Source organism: Miniopterus natalensis, chromosome 7 (genome assembly GCF_054644295.1).
Source record: "Miniopterus natalensis isolate mMinNat1 chromosome 7, mMinNat1.hap1, whole genome shotgun sequence".
NCBI classification, from domain to species: domain Eukaryota; kingdom Metazoa; phylum Chordata; class Mammalia; order Chiroptera; family Miniopteridae; genus Miniopterus; species Miniopterus natalensis.
In genome coordinates this window covers 80741983-80763770 of record NC_142087.1, presented here as the reverse complement: position 1 = coordinate 80763770, position 21788 = coordinate 80741983, and the positions used below count along the sequence as shown (strand labels likewise).

At 48.1% G+C, this 21788-nt stretch overlaps 1 protein-coding gene across 1 annotated transcript; it reads right to left on the bottom strand.

Annotated features, from left to right (window-relative positions):
• Positions 1–9: 9 nt before the first annotated feature.
• On the bottom strand, positions 10–11628 carry NELFCD (negative elongation factor complex member C/D). Its single transcript, XM_087819204.1, has 15 exons — positions 11517–11628; positions 8494–8609; positions 7647–7756; positions 6546–6655; positions 5403–5510; positions 4748–4900; positions 4410–4540; positions 3624–3789; positions 3199–3333; positions 2845–2984; positions 2046–2160; positions 1253–1348; positions 1041–1181; positions 522–651; positions 10–432 (listed from the first exon to the last, which is right to left on the bottom strand). The coding sequence occupies exons 1-15, from the start codon at positions 11601–11603 to the stop codon at positions 398–400; spliced, it is 1773 nt and encodes a 590-aa protein (XP_087675330.1). The 5' UTR covers positions 11604–11628; the 3' UTR covers positions 10–397.
• Between the last annotated feature and the right edge of the window lie 10160 nt (positions 11629–21788).

The window sequence follows — 21788 nt, the reverse complement described above, 5'->3', positions numbered from 1 at the left end:
ACACACCACCAGGGTCTCCGCCTTCCAGCAGCAGGAAGGGTTTTATTTGTTCTTGGGAAATTAGAACAATGAAATGAAAGAACTAATCAGGTTCTTGTGAGAAAACCTAAGTCAGCTTCGCAAGCAGTTCATTGAAGTCTCAGCTTCTGAATTCCCACCACCCACCCTGAGAGGCAACGTGAACTGTCCCTGCTGGGGAGAGGGTACTGTGAAAGGCTTGACAAGGAGCGCGGGCCGCTCCTCACAGCGGTTTCCCGCTTCTCTTGCTAACGTTTTTCTTTCTGAAAAGTCCTCCTCCCCTGAGAACACCTTTCCAAGGTGCTGGCTGAGCGCCTTTGGTCTGGAAGGCGTTTTCCCTGGTCTGGAATGTTCTGCCTCGGCTCTGGAGGTGCTGTGGTCAGTTCACCAGGATGAAGTTGGACTTGCAGTGAGCTTAACAAACGGGAGGAGCACAGGTTAGAAACAGGAGGCAAAAGAGTGACATGTGAGCCATAGCAGAGGGACACTCCGGTCCAGCCTACCTATAAACTCTGTCACAGGGTCATGTTCACCTTCGGTCTTAATGGTGCCTGCGATGCTGTCGTTTTCCAAGATGGGAAGGAAAAGCTGCACGAAGTCAGAGGTGTAGGGAGGAGCTATGACATCCAGGACCTGCCAGGAGGGAACAGCAGGTCACTCCCCCAAACACGCGTGCCACCCCCCCAACCCCCCCACCCCCACCCCCACCCCCGCTGGCAGCATCGCACCGCAGGCTGACGAAATGTCAGATCTGGAGAAAACCACCTTCCCCTCCCAGCGTATCGCCCCCCCAGTGACAGCAGCAGTCTCCACACTAAGACCCAGGGGTGATGCAGGTAGAATAATACAGTTCCAGTAGGTAGGAGGTGCTTGGTAAACTAGTATCTATGTCACCGTCATCAGCACAATTATCAGAAAGCACAGTTCTCAGGGTTAGGTACAAAGCACACTAGATTAAACCAGAAAGGGCGCTGTGTTAGTGTAAACAGTATGGAACATGAAACAAATGGCATGTTGCTGACCTCGGTTACAAAATAGCGAATGAGTGAAATGTCAGTGTCCAGCTTCTCCAGACACTTTCGGATGTAACTGACAACAGGAAGTACATAACCTCGACTCAGCAGGTGCACCATCCTGTCCAACAGGGTCTTCTTCAACTCCAGCTACAAGAGTGGACAGAGAAGTCAGTTAGAGAGGGCCCTCACCTGGGCTGCCCAGCACCCCGCCCACTCACCTGCTCCATCACATCCAGCTGGGAATGCTCTGTCTCAAAAAGCTTCACAAGCAGCTGCAGGACCTGGGGGTGCAGGAGCTGGTGGCAGGTGCTGATCTGCAAACAGGCCAGGAGCGCTGCTGAGCACGAGGGCAGTCCCTGGCTCATCATCAGCACACAGAGCCACTGTCACAGCTACCAAACAGCTTATCCCAGTCCCCCACACTCAGCCCAGACTGTCAGCTTCACTTGATAGAAACTGAGACATCTACACAGTTAATGAAATGAGGTCCTCAAAGTAAAACCCTCGTTTAGGACAGAAATTACTCTGATGAGCCCTTGCCGTTTTGGCTCAGTGGTTAGAGTGTCAGCCCACGGACTGAGGAGTCCAGGATTTGATTCTAGCCAAAGGCACGTGCAGCGGGCAACCAGTCAATGTGTCTCTCTCGATGTGTCTCTCTCCCTCTCTGTCCCCGCTCCCCCTTTCCGCTCTCTAAAAAACAACAGAAAAAATATCCTCAGGTGAGGATTTAAAAAAACAAAGCAAAAAAAAAGAACTCTGATGAAAATATCTTCTGAGCTCACTAAACAGATGTGCTAGAAACACAGGCACAAACAGCATGAGGCAGAGTGCAGCAGGTCCTGAAAAATGTTTCGTTCAACGTCATTTTGTTCTGACACTGATGGGATGCTGGAGGCACTAACTCTGGTTCCTATGACCTATGGTCAGACCATTTCCCTTAAAGTTGCAGCACCTACAGACAGCGGGCATTAAGTGAGGACCCACTGCGTGCTGTGTGGCCCTCTGGCCTACCTCATCCAGCAGCGCCAGGTGCACGGGGGTGTGGTCAGTCTGCAGCTGGAAGTACCGTGGCTCCGACACGGTCCAGTCCACCCATTTCAGCACACCCATCGCCACCACTGGAAACCTGCCGATAACAAGGCACAATGCTCACTTTCAACATTTTTTCAAAAACAAACACCAAAACCAAACAGAAAGGTTTAAAAAAACAATGACAACAAGCTCAATCTACCCCCTCAATTCTCTGATACGCTTTGCAGGGAGACGCCCAACAGTGAGGGAGGAGATGGCACCCTCCCAAGGCGCAGGAAGAGCTGCACTTGGCACTCAGCTTTACTGTCCTCCCTGCTGGACAGCAGAGCGTCCACCCGAGCCTGTGGGAGCTGGAGGATGCGCTGAAGTTCACTGTTATTTAGCAAACCTGCCCCTTGTCCCTACATCACAGGCTAACAGGAAAAGATTCAGGTGCCTAAGAAACACCTGATTTATATGCTTTTCTAGTGAATTCTTTTTTTCCTCTAGTGAATTCTTACTGACATAATTGGCACAATTGCTGGTCTAACTGTAAATAGACCCTTCTCTCCAAATCAATGTCTGTGACTCTGCTTGGCCCTCCTTTTTGTCAGTCTAATTTGTAAACAGACTTCTGTCGAGTGCCACCTGAGAATCACTCCTACTGCTGAAATAGTTTAAAGTTCTCTATATACGTTCAACAAGACGAAGAAAGTATTTTTGAGGCTCCTGTGGGTTTCTGAGCAACTCCTCCCCTCCTCCCAGGAGGATGGAGCTGGCACGCAGGCCATCTGCTCACCTGATGCACTGGTAGAGCGTGCTCAGCTCGGCCACCAGCTCCGAGGCCCCCTTGTTCTCGTTGCAACACAAGTTGTGAACAGTTTCGACCGCCTTCGCCGTCGACTTCAGCTCATCTTTGTTGATGCTCACTCGCTTGTTCTGGAAATATGTCCCATGAGCGAGGCCCACGGAGCACATGCCTGGCAGCTGGAGTGACCTGCTATGGGCCCCTTCTCCCTGCAAAGCCCCTCCCTACTCTGAAGTCAGGAGCCCATTTAAGTGTCATACACCCCCATGACTATGAATACACTAAAAAAACCCACTCCTGACTAGATGGGCTCATGATTTCTTGCACTTGTGCCCCTGACAGTACCTTCTTCCAGGTCTCCACCACGCTGGCCGCATACGCCAAGATGTGGATGTACTTGTGCTTGTGGTCCTGGTTGATCCTGGCACCAGGTTTGAAGAGCGACTGCATGAACAGGTCCAGGAAGGCCGGCACCCGGATCTGAGGACGCACGAGGCGTTGGAAAGGGCCGAAGAAGAGAGATGGCAGGTAAGTCCAGGCACACCCATGGTGGCAGGCCTGAGGGCGGTAGGGCTGAGGCTGCACCACACCCAGCAGCTGCTCCAGTGTATAGGCTCAGTGCGGGATGGGGTCAGGAAAAGCATAGAAACATTGCAACAGGAATTTGTACTCACTAAAAGAGAACTAAGAGAAACACAGACTTCCCACAATCCCCCTTCCAATCAGCACTGGGGTGTCCCGCTTTACTGTGAAAATGAGAAGCCACCTACGAGCTCCACAGGAGGCGGGTCCATGCTTGTGAACATCTTGAACAGGACTGTGATGTCAGCTGGATTCAGGGCTCCTTTGGACAACATAGCCCCAAGGGCCTGGCAAGCCCTGGGGTAGGAGGCAGCTGTGCCTAGTGCTAGCGTGATCTGACTGGCGTCGTGGCCTCTGGATGAAAACAATCATATATCCCATCGTTACGAAGGGGGGACATAGCATTAATAACCCCTTCCTCCCCTTTTTCTCATTTAATGCTTTGACTGCTGGGATCCCTGTGTGTTCCTATTCCTGCCTTTCACCAGTACACTAACTGACCCATGAAACAAGACATGGAGCTACTAGGAAGGAAGGGTTCCGATACAGCTTGCAGACTTTCTAAAAGGAACCACACACTTTCTAAATACCTTAAGTAGGACTCCACTAGTAAAAAATAAAAATAAGAGCTAACCTTGCTCTACAATATGGGCTACAATATAACAATTAGACAATAACCATTTCAAGACTATTCTTATTTGCTATTGATAAATCCCAATATATGAAAATACAGGTTCGTAAATCCAGTAAGTTGAACAATCATCAAGTACTTAAACCATTCATCAAAGCAATACTTGAGGAAGCAAACCCTCCACACATACTAAAGTTTCCCTGACTTCTCCAGCTCAGGGGTAAAAGGCAGGCTGCCTATATGTCAAGCTAAGGGGACGAGAGTCTTCGGTTGTGGAAACGGGCAATGGGGGCCTTGTGGGGGGCACCAAGAAGGACTAGGGTGAGCATGAACACTGCCTCACTTCTCCTGGGCAAAGCGCTGGACCTCCTGGGCAATCCTGCGTACGGCAGAGCCACCCTGCTCCTCCTGGGCCAACACGGACATCATGGCCTGGGCAAACAGGTACGTGTGCTCCCCATGGCACACCATTTTCTGAAATATTGCAGGGAGAGAGAGTTTGGGCTTTCATGATTGCAGCAACAACAGAGGAGAAAAGAGCAGATGTCACAGTTCTTCTGCAGGAAGTTACCATCTGGAAGGAGCCTTAGGCCTGGACGTTCTCTAAAGAAAGGAGCATTTCATACTGGAAATGCTCGACCCAACTGCCTCCTTCTGCTCTGAGATAAACAAAGAACTTACGGCAAACTCAGGAAGGTTTTTTTCAAGGTTTTCTTCTCCTCCATCCAGAATTGTAGCCAGAGAGGTACGAAGTACTCTAGAGAAGACCTCCAGCTGCTGGCACGCTGTAGACACACTGGTTATCTCCCCTTGGTACCCTGCGTCAGAAATAAGCTACGACACAGAAATAAGGAACCAAACACAGCATCAGCACCAAATGTGTAGCGACCACACATTTCACAGAAAGTTGACTTGTTGTCAGTAGTTGTGGTGAGATGGAGCAGGCAAGCACTGGTGTCAGGTCTCATCCCTTTACTTTGATCCCTGCTTCGCCTCTAACTAGGTTTGTGGACCAGGCTGACCACCTGGCTCGGGTTCTTTTTAAGATGAAGGAGACAGACCAGGCATTCCTAAAGGTCCCTCTTGGGACACAACAGACTCTATAAATATGTTCCTGCAAAATCCTAAAACACCAGATATGATCCAAAAACAGATACAAATTCTGTGCTTTTCTTTCTCAATGTAAGGCTTACTAAAAAGTGAAACGATGAAGGCCTTTACCAAAAAAGCAAATATGATCTTTCAAGGGAGAAAGGCGACCCACCAACCAACCGACCAAAATAACTGTCACCCATGACCGTTTTTGTCTTTTCTCTGACTCTGGCCCTCTTCCTACCTTAACAGTGAAGTTAAGCATCAGACAGTCTGGATGGGCTTCGGCCAGTTTATAGAAAAGATCTCTCCAAGTGGTATGTGCAATCATTTGTTCAAGCCAAGCTGGGGTCTACCAACAGACAGACAGACACAGTGAGAGAAGAGGCCCAGCGTTAGCTTAAGTGAAGTCTGTGTTGTCCAAACAATCACAGGATATTCCAGCTGAACAGCAGAGTCCTGGGGGCATCAGGTGTGGCCCCACAGTCCCAGAGCTGCTCATGCCCCACTGAGTGGCAGAGCTGAAGGCTGCTCGTGGCTTCTTGGAGAGCCGACTCCGCACAGGGCATGTGGCAGTGCTTCCTGGAGATTTTCAAGAGTCCCGCGGAAGCGTGTGCACAGGAGTGGCATCACATGCACACTTGCCTCCTGCTAAGTCAGCTGTGCACCTGGGCACACAGCAAAAGGCAACTGAAATAGCGCAGGTGGCTTTGCCCATCACCCATGAAGCGGCATGAGAATGACTCTCAGCTCTCCTACTGTGTGGCTGCAGGGGCTGCACTCTGAATCCACCAGCCCTCTGTGCCAAAGCCAGGCTTCCCACAGGCTGCTCCTGGACACTAACAGAGTGGCAGGGCTCCAAGGGCTCCAGTGACAGGTGATTGTCACTTGCAGACTCTGTGGTGACATTGCTGGAACTTTTTGACAACTGCACTATTATCTGAGGCTCTTCTTATGCAACAGCCCTTCCCTCCCTCAGACCCGCATCACAGCTCCCGCAGCCTCCTCCAGCCACTACCCATCTTCCCTGCAGGTGTGTCCCCAAAACCTCCTGCACACTAATCCAGCCCTGGGGTCTGCTTTTTGGACGACCTAAAAGAACACACCACAGCACCCTAGAGCCTGTGCCCCAGAGTTAGCATGGCATGGGAGGTGTAGGTCTTTCTCTAGAGCTGTTCTTTCTCTAGAGCTGCTACCTGTGTGCCTCTCCCCACTAGACCAAGTGTGGCATTTAAAGGGCAATTCTGACTGTATGCAACTTCTGCCTCACACCCTCATTTTAGTCCCCAACTCTTACATTTCTTGCATAATGTACCACACTCCACTATACACGTGGAATTTGCAAAAGACCCTAGTGACTGGTATTAGAAGAAAAATGATCCCTCACCTCTCCCTCTTCAGTAAAAATAGAGTCTGCCTTGCGGGGGTCAAAATGTTTGATCAATAAATTCTTCAAGTGATTCTCCACGGTCTCCTGCACCTGCACAGGTTCAACGCCTGCGAAAGAATAGCAACCGCTCAATTCACTGTTACTTTAGAAAAAGTAGACAGACCCAGTCTATACATGAATCAAATATCATAGAACTGCTTCTGACAACTTAGGCTTTGGGACCTCTTCTAAAAAGTTTTATTTATTAATCACGCTCAATGGTAAGAACCAAAGAAGCACAGAGCAGACACAGAATGCTCTACCCTTGCCTACAGGGACAGGACATCTTCAAACCTGGCCAAGGACAAGGACAAATGACTGAAAAGACAGGCAGGAGGCCCGGCCGGGCGTGGCTCAGCGGTTGAGCGTCGACCTAGGATCCAGGCGATCAGGGTTCGATTCCGGGTCAGGGCACATGCCCGGGCTGCAGGCTCAATCAATGCCTCTCTCATCATTGATTGATGTTTCTATCTCTCTCTCTCCCTCTCCTTTCCTCTTTCTGAAATCAATAAAGATATATTTTAAAAAAAAAAAAGACAGGCAGGAGGACAGAAAGGCAGGCGCCTGCCCAGGAGGAGAGATGCCAGCGAGGAGAGACACTTGTGTCTAATCACTGTGACAGCAACGAGAGGACTCGTTTCCAGGAAGTCTTACTCAGTGAAGTGCCCGCAGCCAGTTCAGTGACTGACAGCAAGGTTCTACTCTGATCACATCTGCTGAAAGCCACAGACAATACTCAGTCTTAAACTGTCCATTAGCTGCTGCTTGCTCTAACAGGCCTCTGAAAATGGCACCCTGAACACACTGTGGAATCCTATCGCTCCTCAACAGGCCGGAAGGCAGCACGCGAATCACACTATTAGGCGCTCTGTAAACCTGCCACTGAGTCAAAGATAAGAATCAAGCAGGAAAGACAGAAAAGAAGTTCAGCTCTGACTTCCTTCAGTCTTAAACCCTGGAAAACAAGGAAGCCTTCCAGTCCATCAGCACTGTAACAGGCCAAAGGTCTTCAGCGGGGGAGGGGGAGGAGGAGCCAGGACTAGGGCCACGGTAAAGCACCTGTCTGGATGAGCCACTCGGCCAGCAGGTTGACAGTCTGGGCCACAGCAGTGTAGTTCTCTGACAAGAGCTGAATCACATTCTCTGGAGAACCTCCTGCCTGAAAATACCTAGAAAACGAACAAATAAACTCTTACACTAGAATGAAGATAGACAGGCATAGGGTGGAGGACAACAGGGAGGTGGGTAAGGAGGAAGGTTATTAAGACTTTTTTTTGCCTGGCTGGGTGTGGCTCAGCAGTTGAGCATCGACCTAGGATCCAGGAGATCGCGGTTCAATTCCCAGTCAGGGCACATGCCTGGGTTGCGGGCTTGATCTCCAGTGAGAGGTGTGCAGGAGGCAGCCTATCAATGACGACTCCTGTCATTGATGTTTCTATCTCTCTTTCCCTCTCCCTTCCTCTCTCTGGAATGAATAAAGATATATATTTTTAAAAAGTAAAATTTTTTATCGTTGTCTTTTCTTTCCTTTTTTTTTTTTTTACTATATCTTTATTGATATCAGAGAGGGAGAGTCAGAGATAGAAACATCAATGATGAGAAAGAGTCACTGATCGGCTGCCTCCCGCACACCTCCCACTGGGGATTGAGCCCGAAATCCAGGCATGTGCCCTGACTGAGAATTGAACCATGACCTCCTGGATCATAGGTCAATGCTCAACCACTGAGCCACACCAGACCGGCGGTTATTAAGACTTTCAAAGTGTGGAGGGGACCCCTGGAGGCCTTCCATTCCAGTATCATATCATTCTTACTTTCATAGGTCATCTTCTGGGTCTATTACAAAACTTTCTCTAAATTACCCCCACCCTCCTCCCAATGCAAATAACCCTTTTCACACACCGACCTCTTGAGAGTATTGAAGATGGAGGGCTCCATTATGTAGTCCCGGGTGGAAAACTTGTGGAGGCACTCCTGCTGGACCTCAGCATCGTCCTCTCCCTCCACATACTCCTCCTCCTGCTGGGGGTCATTTCTCCATTAACAAAAGATCGTGGAATCTCACTGTCAGTCTCTCTCACACTGTCCCCTTCAAAAGTATTCTACACACAGTACATTATTGTATGTGACATCCATGGGACTCTCATGGAGTGGGCTGGACAGTAATGAATGGCTAAGAAAATGGGATCCAGAATCACATCAAGTGGGTCTGTCTTAGACTCCACCCTGGAGAACCTGTGCACACGGTCACACAAGCCACCTTATCTCTGGAAACCTTCCCTGTTAAACAAAGGACATCATAGTACCTACTTCCATTTGGCTATTGTGAGGATTCCACAAGCTAATTTTTGGAAGAGCCAAGCATAGTACCTGACAGTAAGAGTTCAGTAGACTTTAGCTATTACTGTTTTTACTATTAGTATTTCCTACGTGCCATTTCACACTTTCCAACCAAGTCAATGTAGTGATTCTTGAAGGCATATGCCGCCAACCTGCTTTTAGAAAGTAAAGATCACTAACTTCCTTCGAACAGCCAGGCCTGCCTGGGTTCTAGTCCCCATTCTGCCTGGAAACCACCTTAAGCATGTTACTGAATCTAAGGACCGAGCAGCACGATGCTGTGATGACCATGGACCAAATGACCCCAGGGTCTATCCAGCTTTCACACTGCCATCCTAGTTAACAAGTATGTGCTTGTGAACACTTACTAAGCACTGAGCACTGTATCACCAGGGAACCTAGGAAAATATAAGACAAGGTATGTCTCTTTCCACAGGAGTTCACAAATTAGTTGGAGAGACCAACCTCCACGCAACTGACTCTATGTAGGGCAAGAGCTGGGCCAGGACTCAGCGAACCTGGCCCAGGGCCAAATCTAGCCCTCTTCTTGTTTTTGTAAATAAAACTATATTGGAACAACAGCCACCCCCACTTTTTAACAACATAGTATCCATGGCTGCTTTCCCCCTAGAACAGCAGAGTTGGGTAGTTGTGAGAGACCTGAGTAGACTAAAATACTGACCATCTGGGCCTTCACAGAGAAGTCAGCCCACCCCTGTGGAGAGCTGGGAGTCCCCTCTGAGGCCATGTTTGATGGGGAGCCCGGAACAAGGCTGTGAAGGAAGGCCAGATTCACCCTGATGCTCCCCCACGTGCCTTAAGTCAGGCTTCTACCCTGCACTCTCTTCCCTCCTCCTCCACATTCTCCTGGGCCATGCCACCTCCCTGCCCACAAATCTAGAATTGAGCCTTGGTGAATTGACTGATGGATGGAGACCCATCTCTCTCTCCAGACTCAAGTATTCAGCAGTCTATTCTCATTTCCATTCAAATGCCTCACCAGCATTCGAAACTCATCCCATCCAAAACTGACCTCACCTTTTCCCTCTAAACAGATCTTTAGACAATCTGTATATATATATTTTTAATATATCTTTATTGATTTCAGAGAGAGGAAGGGAGAAGGAGAGAGAGAGAAACATCAATGATGAGAGAGTCATTGATCGGCTGCCTCCTGCACGGGGGATGGAGCCTGCAACCCGGGCATGTGCCCTGACCGAGAATCGAACCCCGACTGCCTAGATCCTAGGTCGACGCTCAATTGCTAAGCCATGCCCGGCCAGGCGACAATCCATATTTTAGTAAAATATTTCATATCTGCCTGTTACCCCAAACCTACAAACCTAGGCATCCTCCTCAATTTCTCCTCCCTCACTCCACCCCACAGCCTGTCACAGAGACCCATCAGTTCCATCTCCAGTTTATCAGTCCCATGTGGCCTTTCTCTGCATCTTTCCCTCCTTATTCTGTGGGTGTCAGGACCAACATTCCCCTAGTGACTCGGCCTCCCTCCTGCCCTTCAATCACCTTTCACAAGGATGTCACAGGAATTTTTAAAATTTTATTTTTTAACCCTCACCAGAGAATATGTTTACTACTATTATTATCCCTGACTTTAGAGAGAGAGAATGGAAGAGAAAACATCAATCTGTTGCTCTGGTAGGTGCCCCACATGGGATCAAACCACCAACCTAAGTATATGCCCTGACCGGGAATCGAACCAGCAACCTTCTGGTGCACAGACCACACTCCAACCGAGTGGCCTGGCCACAGGCATCTTCATAAGCCACAAAACTGACATCTCCTTCTTGCTTAACGTCTCCTCTCTTGCTCAGAAAACACATCCAAGCTCTAGCGTGATGTCAACCTTCCAGCTGCTCACCTGACCAGTCTCACGTCTCAATGGGCGACCAGACTGAACTGTTCAAAGTAGCTCTTAGCTTCCACCACGTGGACTTCACACCATGTCTCTCTGCCTCCCACCATCCGCAAACACGGCCCCCCGGGAACAGGATTTGGGTCACAAAAATGGACCTAGCAAAATCTTCCAAAACTCAGCTCATGCCCCGCCCCCCCTTTCTTGACCTCCTCCCCCTCCCTGAGCAGGTAGAGTGGGGTGCAGCTGGGCTCCGCCACGCCTCCTGCGCAAGCGCGGGGCGCTGACTACCCCGCGCGCGCCCCGGCCCAGGCGCCGCGAGCGGGGCCCTAACAGCCCGGGCCTCGAAGGCGCCACGTGACGGGCGCCGCGGCCTCCCGGCCTGGAGGCTCCCGATGCCGCCCCAAGTTCGGCCCATCTGGACCACGCGCGACCGGCAGTTGGACACAGTGGCAATGGAGGCAAGGCATCTGGGGGCGCAGAGCCTGGCCCGGGCCGGGCCACCTCGGGTCACGGCTGGGGGCCGCCCCCCGCCGCGCGTCGCCGGTGCAGGAGCTGGGCCGACACGCCGCGTGCGTGACCCCCGCGGGCAGAGCGTGAGGGGCGGGCCCCGCCGGCAGGGCTGGAAGGCGGCGGACGGGGCGACGCGCTGTGCTTGCGCCACACGGCGACCGCGGCCGGCGCGGCGGGGCGGGCCGCCCGGTGCCCCTCACCTGGCCGCCGTCCGCCTCGTCGCCTCGCTCGGCCGCGCTCACGAAGTACTCCTCGTCCATGATGGCGCCCGGCGCGCCGCTCGCCATCCTCTCCCGCGAGCGAGCCCGCAGACACGGCGCATGCGCCCGATGGAGCGGGCGAGCTCCCGCGCGGCCCCGCGGCCCGGCCCCCCGCGGCCGCGCGCGCCAGCCCAAGCCCGAGGCTGGGGAGGGCGGGGCCGGGAGGACGGGGCGGGGCCGGGAGGGAGGGGCGGGGCCGGGAGGGAGGGGCGGGGCCGGGAGGGAGGGGCGGGGCCGGGAGGGAGGGGCGGGGCCGGGAGGGAGGGGCGGGGCGCCGAGGGAGGCCCCAGGCTCGCTGATCCAGGTGCCAAGGGCCCGGCCGCAGCTGGGCGGGGCGCGGCCCCGGGAACTTTCTGTGTTGAGCCTGGAGCGCTGCCTGGTTGGAAGTTTTGCACTAGACTCGTGTTTGGCCTGGGTTCGCATCCTCTCCACTTCTTCCCTGCGACTTTCAGCCCTGAAATCCGTTTCCTCATCCGACCACTGGCCCCATAGCAGGGCTGACTTATCAGACAGTGTTTAGGGCCCACTAAAATGTTTTAATTTTTTTTTAAATCAGAAGAACAACTGTTATAACAATGAGTTCAGCCTGGATTCTATTAGTATATGGATAACTGGTATGAAGAACTAATGCAGTATAATATATAATTTTAAATATTCTTTCTGAAAGAAGGGCCCACGAAGGCCAAAGTGCCTAGAGCCCACAAATGTCATAAGGCAGCCCTGGGAAAGAGAGCCCACCTCCTGTGGTACCTGCTGAGAATAACTGAGATTCTTACCTGGGAGACGGGGAGAACCTCGGTTCTTGTCTTCTTGAGGGAAGGATTTTAATCAAGAGAGAAAGTGTAGGAAAGAAAGCAAGAATCTATTGACCGCACCAAAAATATACTTTAGACAATGAAACAAGGAAGGCACAGAAGTAACGGGAGCCTGGGCTGGGCTGCCTTGGCTCCCTGGGAAGTCAGAGAAAAGGGGAAGAGGGGGCCTGGAGACTGGTTCAAGGGGCTAGTCCAGGACGAGCTGCCTCTGCCCATTGCTCCCCTGGTTGCCAGTCTCTTGGGGTCCCTTAGAAGTTGGGGGGGGAGAAATGGGAGGCCTGTGCTCCCTGGAGGGAGAGCACACTGGGACTGAGTTACTGCTGCCCGTTGGCTGCTTCTCTGGTTACAAATCTTGTGGGGTTCCTCAGAAGAGGGGAGGAGGTGGCGTTGGCCTCTTCCCCTGGGGGGCAGAGCACATATTGGGACCTTCATTTTCTGGGGTTTTGAAGGCTGGGCGTTTAGGGGAGGTCTTATATTCATCAGCTTTATGCTGACGTACCAAAATGAGGCTCATTCTCTTAATTTATCTGTCTTTGGGTGTGGTCAGCAGTGGCACTAATTGGATTTCTCTGTCTGTCTCCCTGAGTGGGGTGAACTAAGCTCTTTACCCTCTGGCTGGTAGGAGAAGTGTAAACCATTTACTCTTCAGTTTCCTGGGTGTAGGGAAGGTAGGATTTACTGGGTGGCTGCAAACTGCTGTTTAACTCTCTGTCTCATTTTCCCCGTTCCACCTGTCCTGGAATGTTCCTAGCTTTTACTAGGATGATGTTGTTTTACTAAGATGATGTTGTTTAAGCCCATAGCACAGTTCCCAGCACATAGCAGGAAGTCCAAAAGCAAGAGCGTGAAGACGGTCAGGGACCGTTTTGAACAGAGATGTTAACACCACCTGATCTGGATGCTTTAAGGGCATTAGAGACAAGAGCACTAGATATTGATAATAGCAATGGTGAACAGAGGGCTCCCCAGGAAAGCACTGTGCTTTCATTCATTCCTTCTTTCATTCCTTCGGACAGTGTTTACCAAGTGCCCGTAAGTGCCTGGCTCTGTGCTGCTCCTGGAGCTCATAGGTGAACAAATTGGACATGATCCTTGCCCTGGGGGAGGGAGCCTCCATTCTACCAGGGAGCAGGATGAGGGGAACAAATAAAACAAGAACAGAGGGTGGCAAGCACTAGTGTTCTGTGATAACAGGAGAGAGTGCCTTTGGGCGATCGGAGAAGGTCTCTGAATCATGACAAAAGGAGTCAAGCAAGCCATGACCAGGAGAGAACATTTTAGGAGAGCAGAGCTGCTTGCCATGTGTCCTTGGAACACAAAGGCCATTGAAAGTGGCACCTGGTGGCCCTGGAGAAGCCTGGATGAAGAGGCCGAGGAAGGCTGCGCCAGGTCCTAGCGGGGAGCTGGATTTTTAACGGCGGGCTATTAGGGAGCACTTAGAGCACTGAGCGTGGAGCTTGCACACAGAAGGCGCTTAGTAAGTATTAGTTACTATGACAAGAAGGAAACGTTTGAGGGTTTGGGGTTTGCTTGCTTTGCGGGAGCGACAGACCGTATCTGGGTTCTCGATGCTGCGTCTGTCAGCTGAGGGGGGAAGACTTAACATTGGGGAGCTTGGCAGTGGGAACGCAGGGTAAGGTACTTCTCCTCGGTGGGAGTTAAGGGGCTGAGAGGGGACTGGGGCAGCTGCTGTAAGATTGAGATTCAGTCCACAGGACGCGGCAGCCTTTGGGGGGCACGAAGTGTGCCCGGGATGGTGCCCGGGGGAGACGGGGAACCCAGGAGGAAGGCAGGTTTCTGCAGGGGACTACCATGAGTTCAGATAAGGCCGCGCAGCATTGGAAGTGCCTTCGGAACCTCCAGGTGGAGAAGCCTTGCAGGTGGCTGGAGGTGAAAGTCTGTGACTCCAGCTCCTGTTCACAAAATGAGCGGGTATTAAGTCCATGAATGCCTGCTGGTGGCTTGTTGCAGGTTCATTTTCATGTGCTTTCTGAATGGATGGCTGTTAAACTCCTACCTTCTCTCCTCTTGGATTTCCTTTTATAAAATAGTGCCTGAATTGAAAGCAGACAAATTAATACATGTATAACTAATTGCTCATATAGAAGCATGGATTATTTAACTCACCTCTCCCTCAACCAAAAGGTTCCTCATTAAGTGGATTAATAAACAGCCCTTAATGAAAGCATTATATCCCGTCTGTAAGTCGCAGTGATTTAGCATGATTTGGTATATAGGCCTTGTCTCCTGAAATATTTGTTGACTTGTTTTTGAAAAGCCTATTGAAAATGTCCAAATTAGCTTGCATTACTTAAAATAAATATTCTAAAGTCATTTTAAGATGTTTTCCTGTTTAAGAAAAATTCTGATGGAAAATTTCCATGGAAATGAGGAGTTGGTTTCACTTAATTCATTCGAGGAATGTTGATGGAGCCCCTTCTCAGTGTCTTGTCCTGGGATATAGCTGTAAACCATGGACACAGTTTAGTGCTAATGTTGGAAAAAAGAAACACTGTCTCTCATGATAGGGAAAGTGCAGAGGGTAGGGCTTGAGCTCGCGGAGAGGTCAAGGAATACCTTTCTAGGGAAATGATGTTTAAGCTGAGACTCCAGGCTTGACTGTGGAGTCCTCAGCAGAGATGAAGATGACAGTGAAAGAAGGCGGCGGGAGTGCAGACGTTAAAAGGGGAGAAAGGGGGATGCTGGAGAGAGAAGCAGGAGTCAGATGACCTAAAAATGTGCAAGAGGTATGAACTTGATCCCCATGGGAATAGGTGTCCCTTGAAAGCTCTTACACACCAGGGTGACATGATCAGATGTAAGGTTTTTAGAAGGTCGTTCTGGCTGCCATGGAGAAAGGATCCAAAGGGAGCAAAGCCGAGGTTGGGAGGCCAGTTAGGATGCTGTTAACAAGACATCCACGTGAGGCCATTGGTCACTGAGATTAAGGCAGGCTCGAGGATGAAGTGAACACATCTGGGAAAGGCTCAGGAGGCCAGACAGATGGGGTCTGAAGGGTCTTAGCCAGTGGGTGCATAGTAAACACCCAAATATTTAAGCCCTTCATCTTCTGTTCGTGCATCAGCCCGTTCCTCTCTTCTGTGTCCTTCATGCCACTGAATAACACCTGTCAACGCCAACCTTTTTGCCACATCCAAAGAGCACTTTTCTGTCTTCATTCTAATTGATATTCCAACACTAATTGGCACAGACAGCCCTGACCTCTTGAAAGACTGTCCTTCCTCTGTGTCCGCAGCACTGCACCTGCCTGATTTGCCTCCCACCCCCTCAGCCATTCCCTCTCAAACTTCTTTCCCTGTTGTCCCCATGCATGTTTTCTAGATATTTCAGTTCCTGGGGACTCAGGCTTGGAGTCTTCTCTACCTCCACCCTCTTCCTAGGGGATCTCATCCTTCCCACAGCTTCAAAACTATCTATTTGCTGAGAACTCTCAGATCTGCATCTCCAAGCCTTGTGTCTTCTCCCACCTCCAGGCTTGTGTACCTAAGTGCCCTAACTGCCCCTCGGCCTCACCATTGGATTCCCACAGTCATCTCATGGCATCTCTGCCGGAAATGGGGCCGCCAGCTCCACAGTCACCAATACCAATCACCTGGAAGCCATCCTTAACGTCTGTTCCCCATCCACCCCAAATCCTTCCTGTATGAGCTCCCTGAAAGCGTACCGGCACTCTCCCCACATCTCTCATCTCCACTGCTACCTTCTTAGTCCAGATCTCCATTAGGTCACCTAAGCAACGGCAATAGCTTCAAGCTAACCTGGCCACATCTGTCCTTACTCTATTATAGTCCATTCCCCAAACATCCACATGTTTTGCCTTTTTACATTTTGCTAAATCACTTTATCATGAAAAACACCAAAGATTGTAAAACTCCCCTGTTTTTTGCTATAATTTGTGTCCTTATGGTGCAAGTAAACTTGACAAATACTTATGGGACTTCTAGATGAAGGTTGGGTGCCAAGAGGAAAGCAAGGAGGTGAGTGTGAATGTGACCCATGCCATCAAAGAGCTGCAGATCCACCAGGGGAGATGTGATATGCATATAGATCACTGAAGTCCGAGGATAAAAATGACACACTGGGAACCCAGAAGAGGAAGACCTTCTTTCTGGCTGAGATGGTTTGGGGCTGTTTCCTGGAAGAAATGGCTTTTGTGCAGATACTTAGCGGGTAGGCAGGACTTGAGCATGTTGAGATTAGAGAAAGGGGCGTTTAGGGAGAAGGGGCAGGAGCGAAGGGCATCTGGAAATGAGGAATGACTCGGTTCCCTTGATCTGCAGGAAGGGGCAAAGGGCCGTGAGGGAGAAAGCTGGAAAGTAGTATGAGATCTTGGAATGCCTTCAGTACTTGCTAAAGACGTTACCTCTATTCCAGAAGGTAGAGGCGATGGGAAACCATGAGCACACTTTGTTACGGTGAGAAGAATCGGCAGCAGTGCGTGTAATGATTTGGAGGGAGTGCAGTTCCCACCCCTAAATTTCCTTCTTGCTTCTCCCAGCGCTCTTAGTAGTCTTCTCATCAAGAGGTGGAGCTTAAGTTTTCCTCTTCTTGACTGTGGGCTGACCTTAGCTATCCACTTCTAATGAATGGAATATAGCAGGACAGTGTGAGATGTCACAGACTAGGTCATAAAATGACACCAGGACTTCCATCGTGGTCCCACTGTTTCTTGGGTCACTCACTTTGGAGGAGACACACGCCAAGACACGGGCAACCCTATGGAGAGAAGCACCTGGTGAGGAGCTGAGCCCTACGACAGCCAAGGAGGTGAGGTTGGAAGTGGAGCTTCCGTGCCCGGTGAAGAACCAGCTGTCTTGAAGGTGACCTCAGGAAAGACGGTGTATCAGAACTGCCCAGCTAAGCTGCTTCCAAATTTCTAACCATGAGAAAACAGAAGTGTGTTGTTTATAGCCAATAAATTTGGAGTAATTTCTCATGCAGCAATAATTAACTTATACAAGTTCCAGGACTATTCTTTTAAAATGTTAATCAGATTAGGCTCCTTCTCTATTTGAGACCCTCGGTGGTTTCCCATTCCACCTGGAAAGAAAGAAACAACAAAGAACATTTTTTCATGTGTGGCCTGATGACAGAGTGAGGTCAATAAACCCTATTCCCCAAAAGCTGGGCAAAACTCAAAAATAGCCATTGCAGGGCTCTGGAAATTAACCAAAGACATAGAGTCACTGAGAAGTGTTTATTAATGAAACTTACTAAACTTCAGGTAAGAACAGTATGAATCTGTGACATTTTCACCTGAGTATGTTCCTATTCTTGAAAGCAACTAGGGAAATACAGTTAACGACCAACTTCCCATAGGGAGACCAAAGGCAGGGGAATGACATAGTCAAATTGCTGAGATTAAACACATTGTCTAGCAAGAATTCTATACCCAGCAAATATAAAAAAAAGAAGGGAAATAAATACATTCTCAGATAAACTAAGACTGAAAGAATCTGTTGCTAGCAGACCTGCCTTATAAGAAATACTAAAGAAAGTTCTTGAAGCTAACAGTAGACAGTAATGAATTCACAAGAAGAAATGAAGACTACCAGAAATGGTAAATATAAAAGATTCTATAAATGGGTTCTATTTCTTCTCTTGCCCTTTAAAAATATATAAGATTGGATGAAACAATAATTGTACCACACTGTGTGGTTGGGTTTATTACAGCCCAAAGAATGGGGGAGAAAAAAAGAGACATATTGGAGCCAAGTTTCTATATTCTGCTGAAATTAAATTAATATTATTCTGAAGCAGATTGTGCTAAATTAAGATGCATATTGTAATCCCGAGAGCCATCACTGATAAAATAACTCAAAAATAGTAAAAAGGAAAGATTAACAGATAAATCAGAGTGGTTTGTGAAAACATTTAACATAAAATAGGACAGTAAAGAAGAGCAAGTGAGACACAGACAAATGGAAACAAAGCGGGAAGTGAGAGGCACAAATCCAATCACATTAGGAATGTCGTGAAATGTGAGTAAGCTGCCTCGGAGACAGAGGTTGTCAGACTCGATGAGAAAGCAAGACCCAACTGCATGTCTATAAACCAAAACCCCATAGAGTCAAAGACACACATAGGCTGGAAGCAAAGGGATAGAAAAAAGACATGCATGCAAACAGCAGCCATAGAGAGCTGGAATTTGTACATTAATATCAGACAAATAGACTTCAAGACTTAAAAACAAATCATAGTGACAAATGGGCCAATACATGAGGTAGATAACAGCCATTATAAATGTATATTCATGTATCAATCTCTGTTGGTTAACCCAAAGTAAGTGAAGGAAAGTTTGACTGAACTGAAAGGAAAAATAGGCAAGTCAACAATAATAGCTGGAGATTTTAATACCTAATTTTCAACAACTGATGTACAACTAGACAAAAAAGCCAGCAAGGGTAGGACTGTAACATGGTGCAATACTATAGAAAACAGTATGATAGTGCCTCAAAAAATGTTAAATATAATCAGTCACCATATGATCCAGCAATTCCACTTCTGGGTATATAGTCAAAAGAATTGAAAACAGGATCTCAAAGACTATGCGCACACTGATGGTCATAGCAGCGCGATTGACCATAGCCAAGAGGTAGAAGAAACCCGAGTCCACTGACGGGCGACTGGGTAAACAAAGGGTGGTCTGTCCACAAAATGGAATATTACTCAGCCTTCAAAAGGAAGGAAATCCTGTCACAGGCTACGATGTGGAGGAACCTTGAGGACACTATGTTAAGTGAACTAAGCCAGTCACAAAAAGACAAATACTGCCCGGCCGGGCGTGGCTCAGCGCTTGAGCGTTGACCTAGGATCCAGGTGATCAGGGTTCAATTCCTGGTCGGGGCACATGCCCGGGTTGTGGGCTCGATCCATGACTCTCTCATCATTGGTGTTTCTATCTCTCTCTCTCCCTCTCCTTTCCTCTCTCTGAAATCAATAAAGATATATTAAAAAAAAAAAAAAAAGACAAATGCTGTATGGTGGAATTCCACTTATGGGAGGTATCTAAAGTATCCAATTCATAGAAACAGAAAGTAGAATGGTGGTTACCGGGGGCTAGGGTGAGGGGAGAAAGGGGAGTTACTTTTTAATAGGTATAGGGTTTCAGTTTCACAAGATGAAAAAGTTCTGGAGATCTGTATCATATCAGTGTGAATATACTGAACTATACACTTAAAAATGGTTAAGATGGTAAATTTTATGTTATGTGTTTTAACCACAATAAAAAAAAAAATAGCGAGGATACAGAAGATTTGAAAAACACTATCCACCAACTTGACCTGACATTTATAGAAAACACCCAAGTCTAAAGCATACACATTCTTTTCAAGAGAACATGAAGCATTTTCAGATTAGGCCGTAAGCTGTACAACGGAATGAGACTCAGACTCTTAAAGACTAAAGTGATACCAGGGATGTTCTCGCCACAGGGAATTAAAGTGGAGATCCAGAGCAGAAGGAGTCCCGGGAAAACCTGAACACTTTCAAAATTAAACAGCATTTCTAAGCAGCTTATGAGTCAACAAAGAAAGAAATCACAAGAGAGGTAAAGAAATACTTCAAAGAGAATTAAAATGAAAATGCAACATAAGGAAATGTCACTAAAGCGGGGCTTAAAGAGAGACTTACAGCTGCAAATGCCTGTATTGGAAAATAATTAAGGTCTCAAATCAATAACCTAAGCTCCTCCTTCAAGAAATTAGGAAAAGAACAAACTAAACGAAATCCAGCAACATATGAAAAGGGTTGTAGACCCCTGGCAGGTGTTGCTCAATGGTAGAGCATCGGCCCTCGCAGTGAAGGGTCCCGGGTTCGATTCCGGATCAAGGGCGGGTACCTGGGTTGCAGGTTTGATCCACGGCCTTGGGTGGGGCCCATGAGGGAGGTAACCAGTGGATGTTCTCACAGCAATGCTTCCCCCCCCCACTCTCTCTCAAAATTAATGGGAAAAATACCCTCAGGTGAGGATTAAAAAAATAAAAATTAAATTAAAAGGATTGTAGACCTTTTTGACCCATGTCAGAAATTGTGACCATCAAAAGCTCCTAAATTTACATCCCCCCATTCAAACATTATCCGGGTTAAGACGGCCATACCATGGCTTCACGTCCAGCTGGGAGCTGGCGACTCTACAGTGCAGCCCGGATGAGGTGTCCTCCGCGGATCAAGAAAATGTGGCCTGGAGCCACCAAGAGAGGGCTGCCACGGGATGGAGGTGGCTGCCAGAGCTTTTATCATGAACGGGGGGGTGGATTCTGTCAGACTTTTTTTCCTGCCTCTATTGATATGATCACGTGATTTTTCTTGTTTTAGCCTGTTGATGTGATGGACGACATTAATTGATTTTTAAATGTTAATCCAGTCTTGCATGCCTAGGATAAATCTCTCACTTGGTTGCGGTATATAATTCTTTCTGAATTTCAATTTTCTAATTTTCTGTTGAGGACTGTTGGATCTGTGTTCCTGGGAGATGTTGGCCTGTAGTTTTCTTGTGATGTCTTTGTCTGGTTTTGGTAACAGGGTCGCCCTGGCCTCAGAATGAGTTAGGAAGTACTCCTTCTGCTTCTGCCGTCTGAAGGCGATGAGAGAACTGATATGATTCCTCTCTTACAGGGTGAGTAGAATTCCTCAGTGACCTATGTGGGACTGTCGCTTTCTGTTTTGGAAGGTTATTATTAATTATTGATTCAATTTTTCAAATAGATATAGGCCCTCTCAGGTTGTCTATTTCTTCATGAGTTTGGCAGACTGTATCTTTCAAAGAATCAGTCCATTTCATTTGGGTTATTATAAATTTGTGGGCATAGAGTTGTTCATAATATTCCTTTATTCTACTTTTTTCTCCTTTATAATACTTTTAATATCCATGGTATCTGTAGTGATGTCTTCTCTTTTCTATTAGTCATTTGTGTCTTTATTTCCTAGTTAGCCTGGCTAAATAAAGGCTTATCAATTCTATTAAACTTTTCGAAGGACCAACTTTTGGTTTTGTTGATTTTCTCTATTGATTTCCTCTTTTCAATTTCATTGATTACTACACTCATTTTGATTATATTTCTTCTTCTGACTTTGGTTTTAATTTGCTCTTCTTTTTCTAGTTCCTAAAGTTGAAGCTTAGACTTAGATTTTAAATCTTTCTTGTCTTCAAATACAGGGTGTCCCCAAAAAACATATACACACTTTAACAGCTGATAGCTCAATTGATATTTCTTTTTAGATTTAACCCATCAGAATTAATAATTATTCAAAGTGTGTATACATTTTTGGGACACCCTGTATATGTATCTGATGCTAGAAATCTTCCTCCAAGCTTCCACTGCATCCCACAGATTTTGAAAACATATTTTCATTCAGTTCAAAATATTTTTAAATT

Coding starts and splice junctions, on each gene's coding strand:
- NELFCD (XM_087819204.1), bottom strand. CDS start 11,603: ATGGCGAGCGGCGCGCCGGGCGCCATCATGGACGAGGAGTACTTCGTG. Junction 7,757..8,493: donor ATCTTCAATACTCTCAAGAG/GTCGGTGTGTGA, acceptor TTCGTTTTCTAG/GTATTTTCAGGCAGGAGGTT. Junction 4,901..5,402: donor TGCTTAACTTCACTGTTAAG/GTAGGAAGAGGG, acceptor TCTGTGTCGTAG/CTTATTTCTGACGCAGGGTA.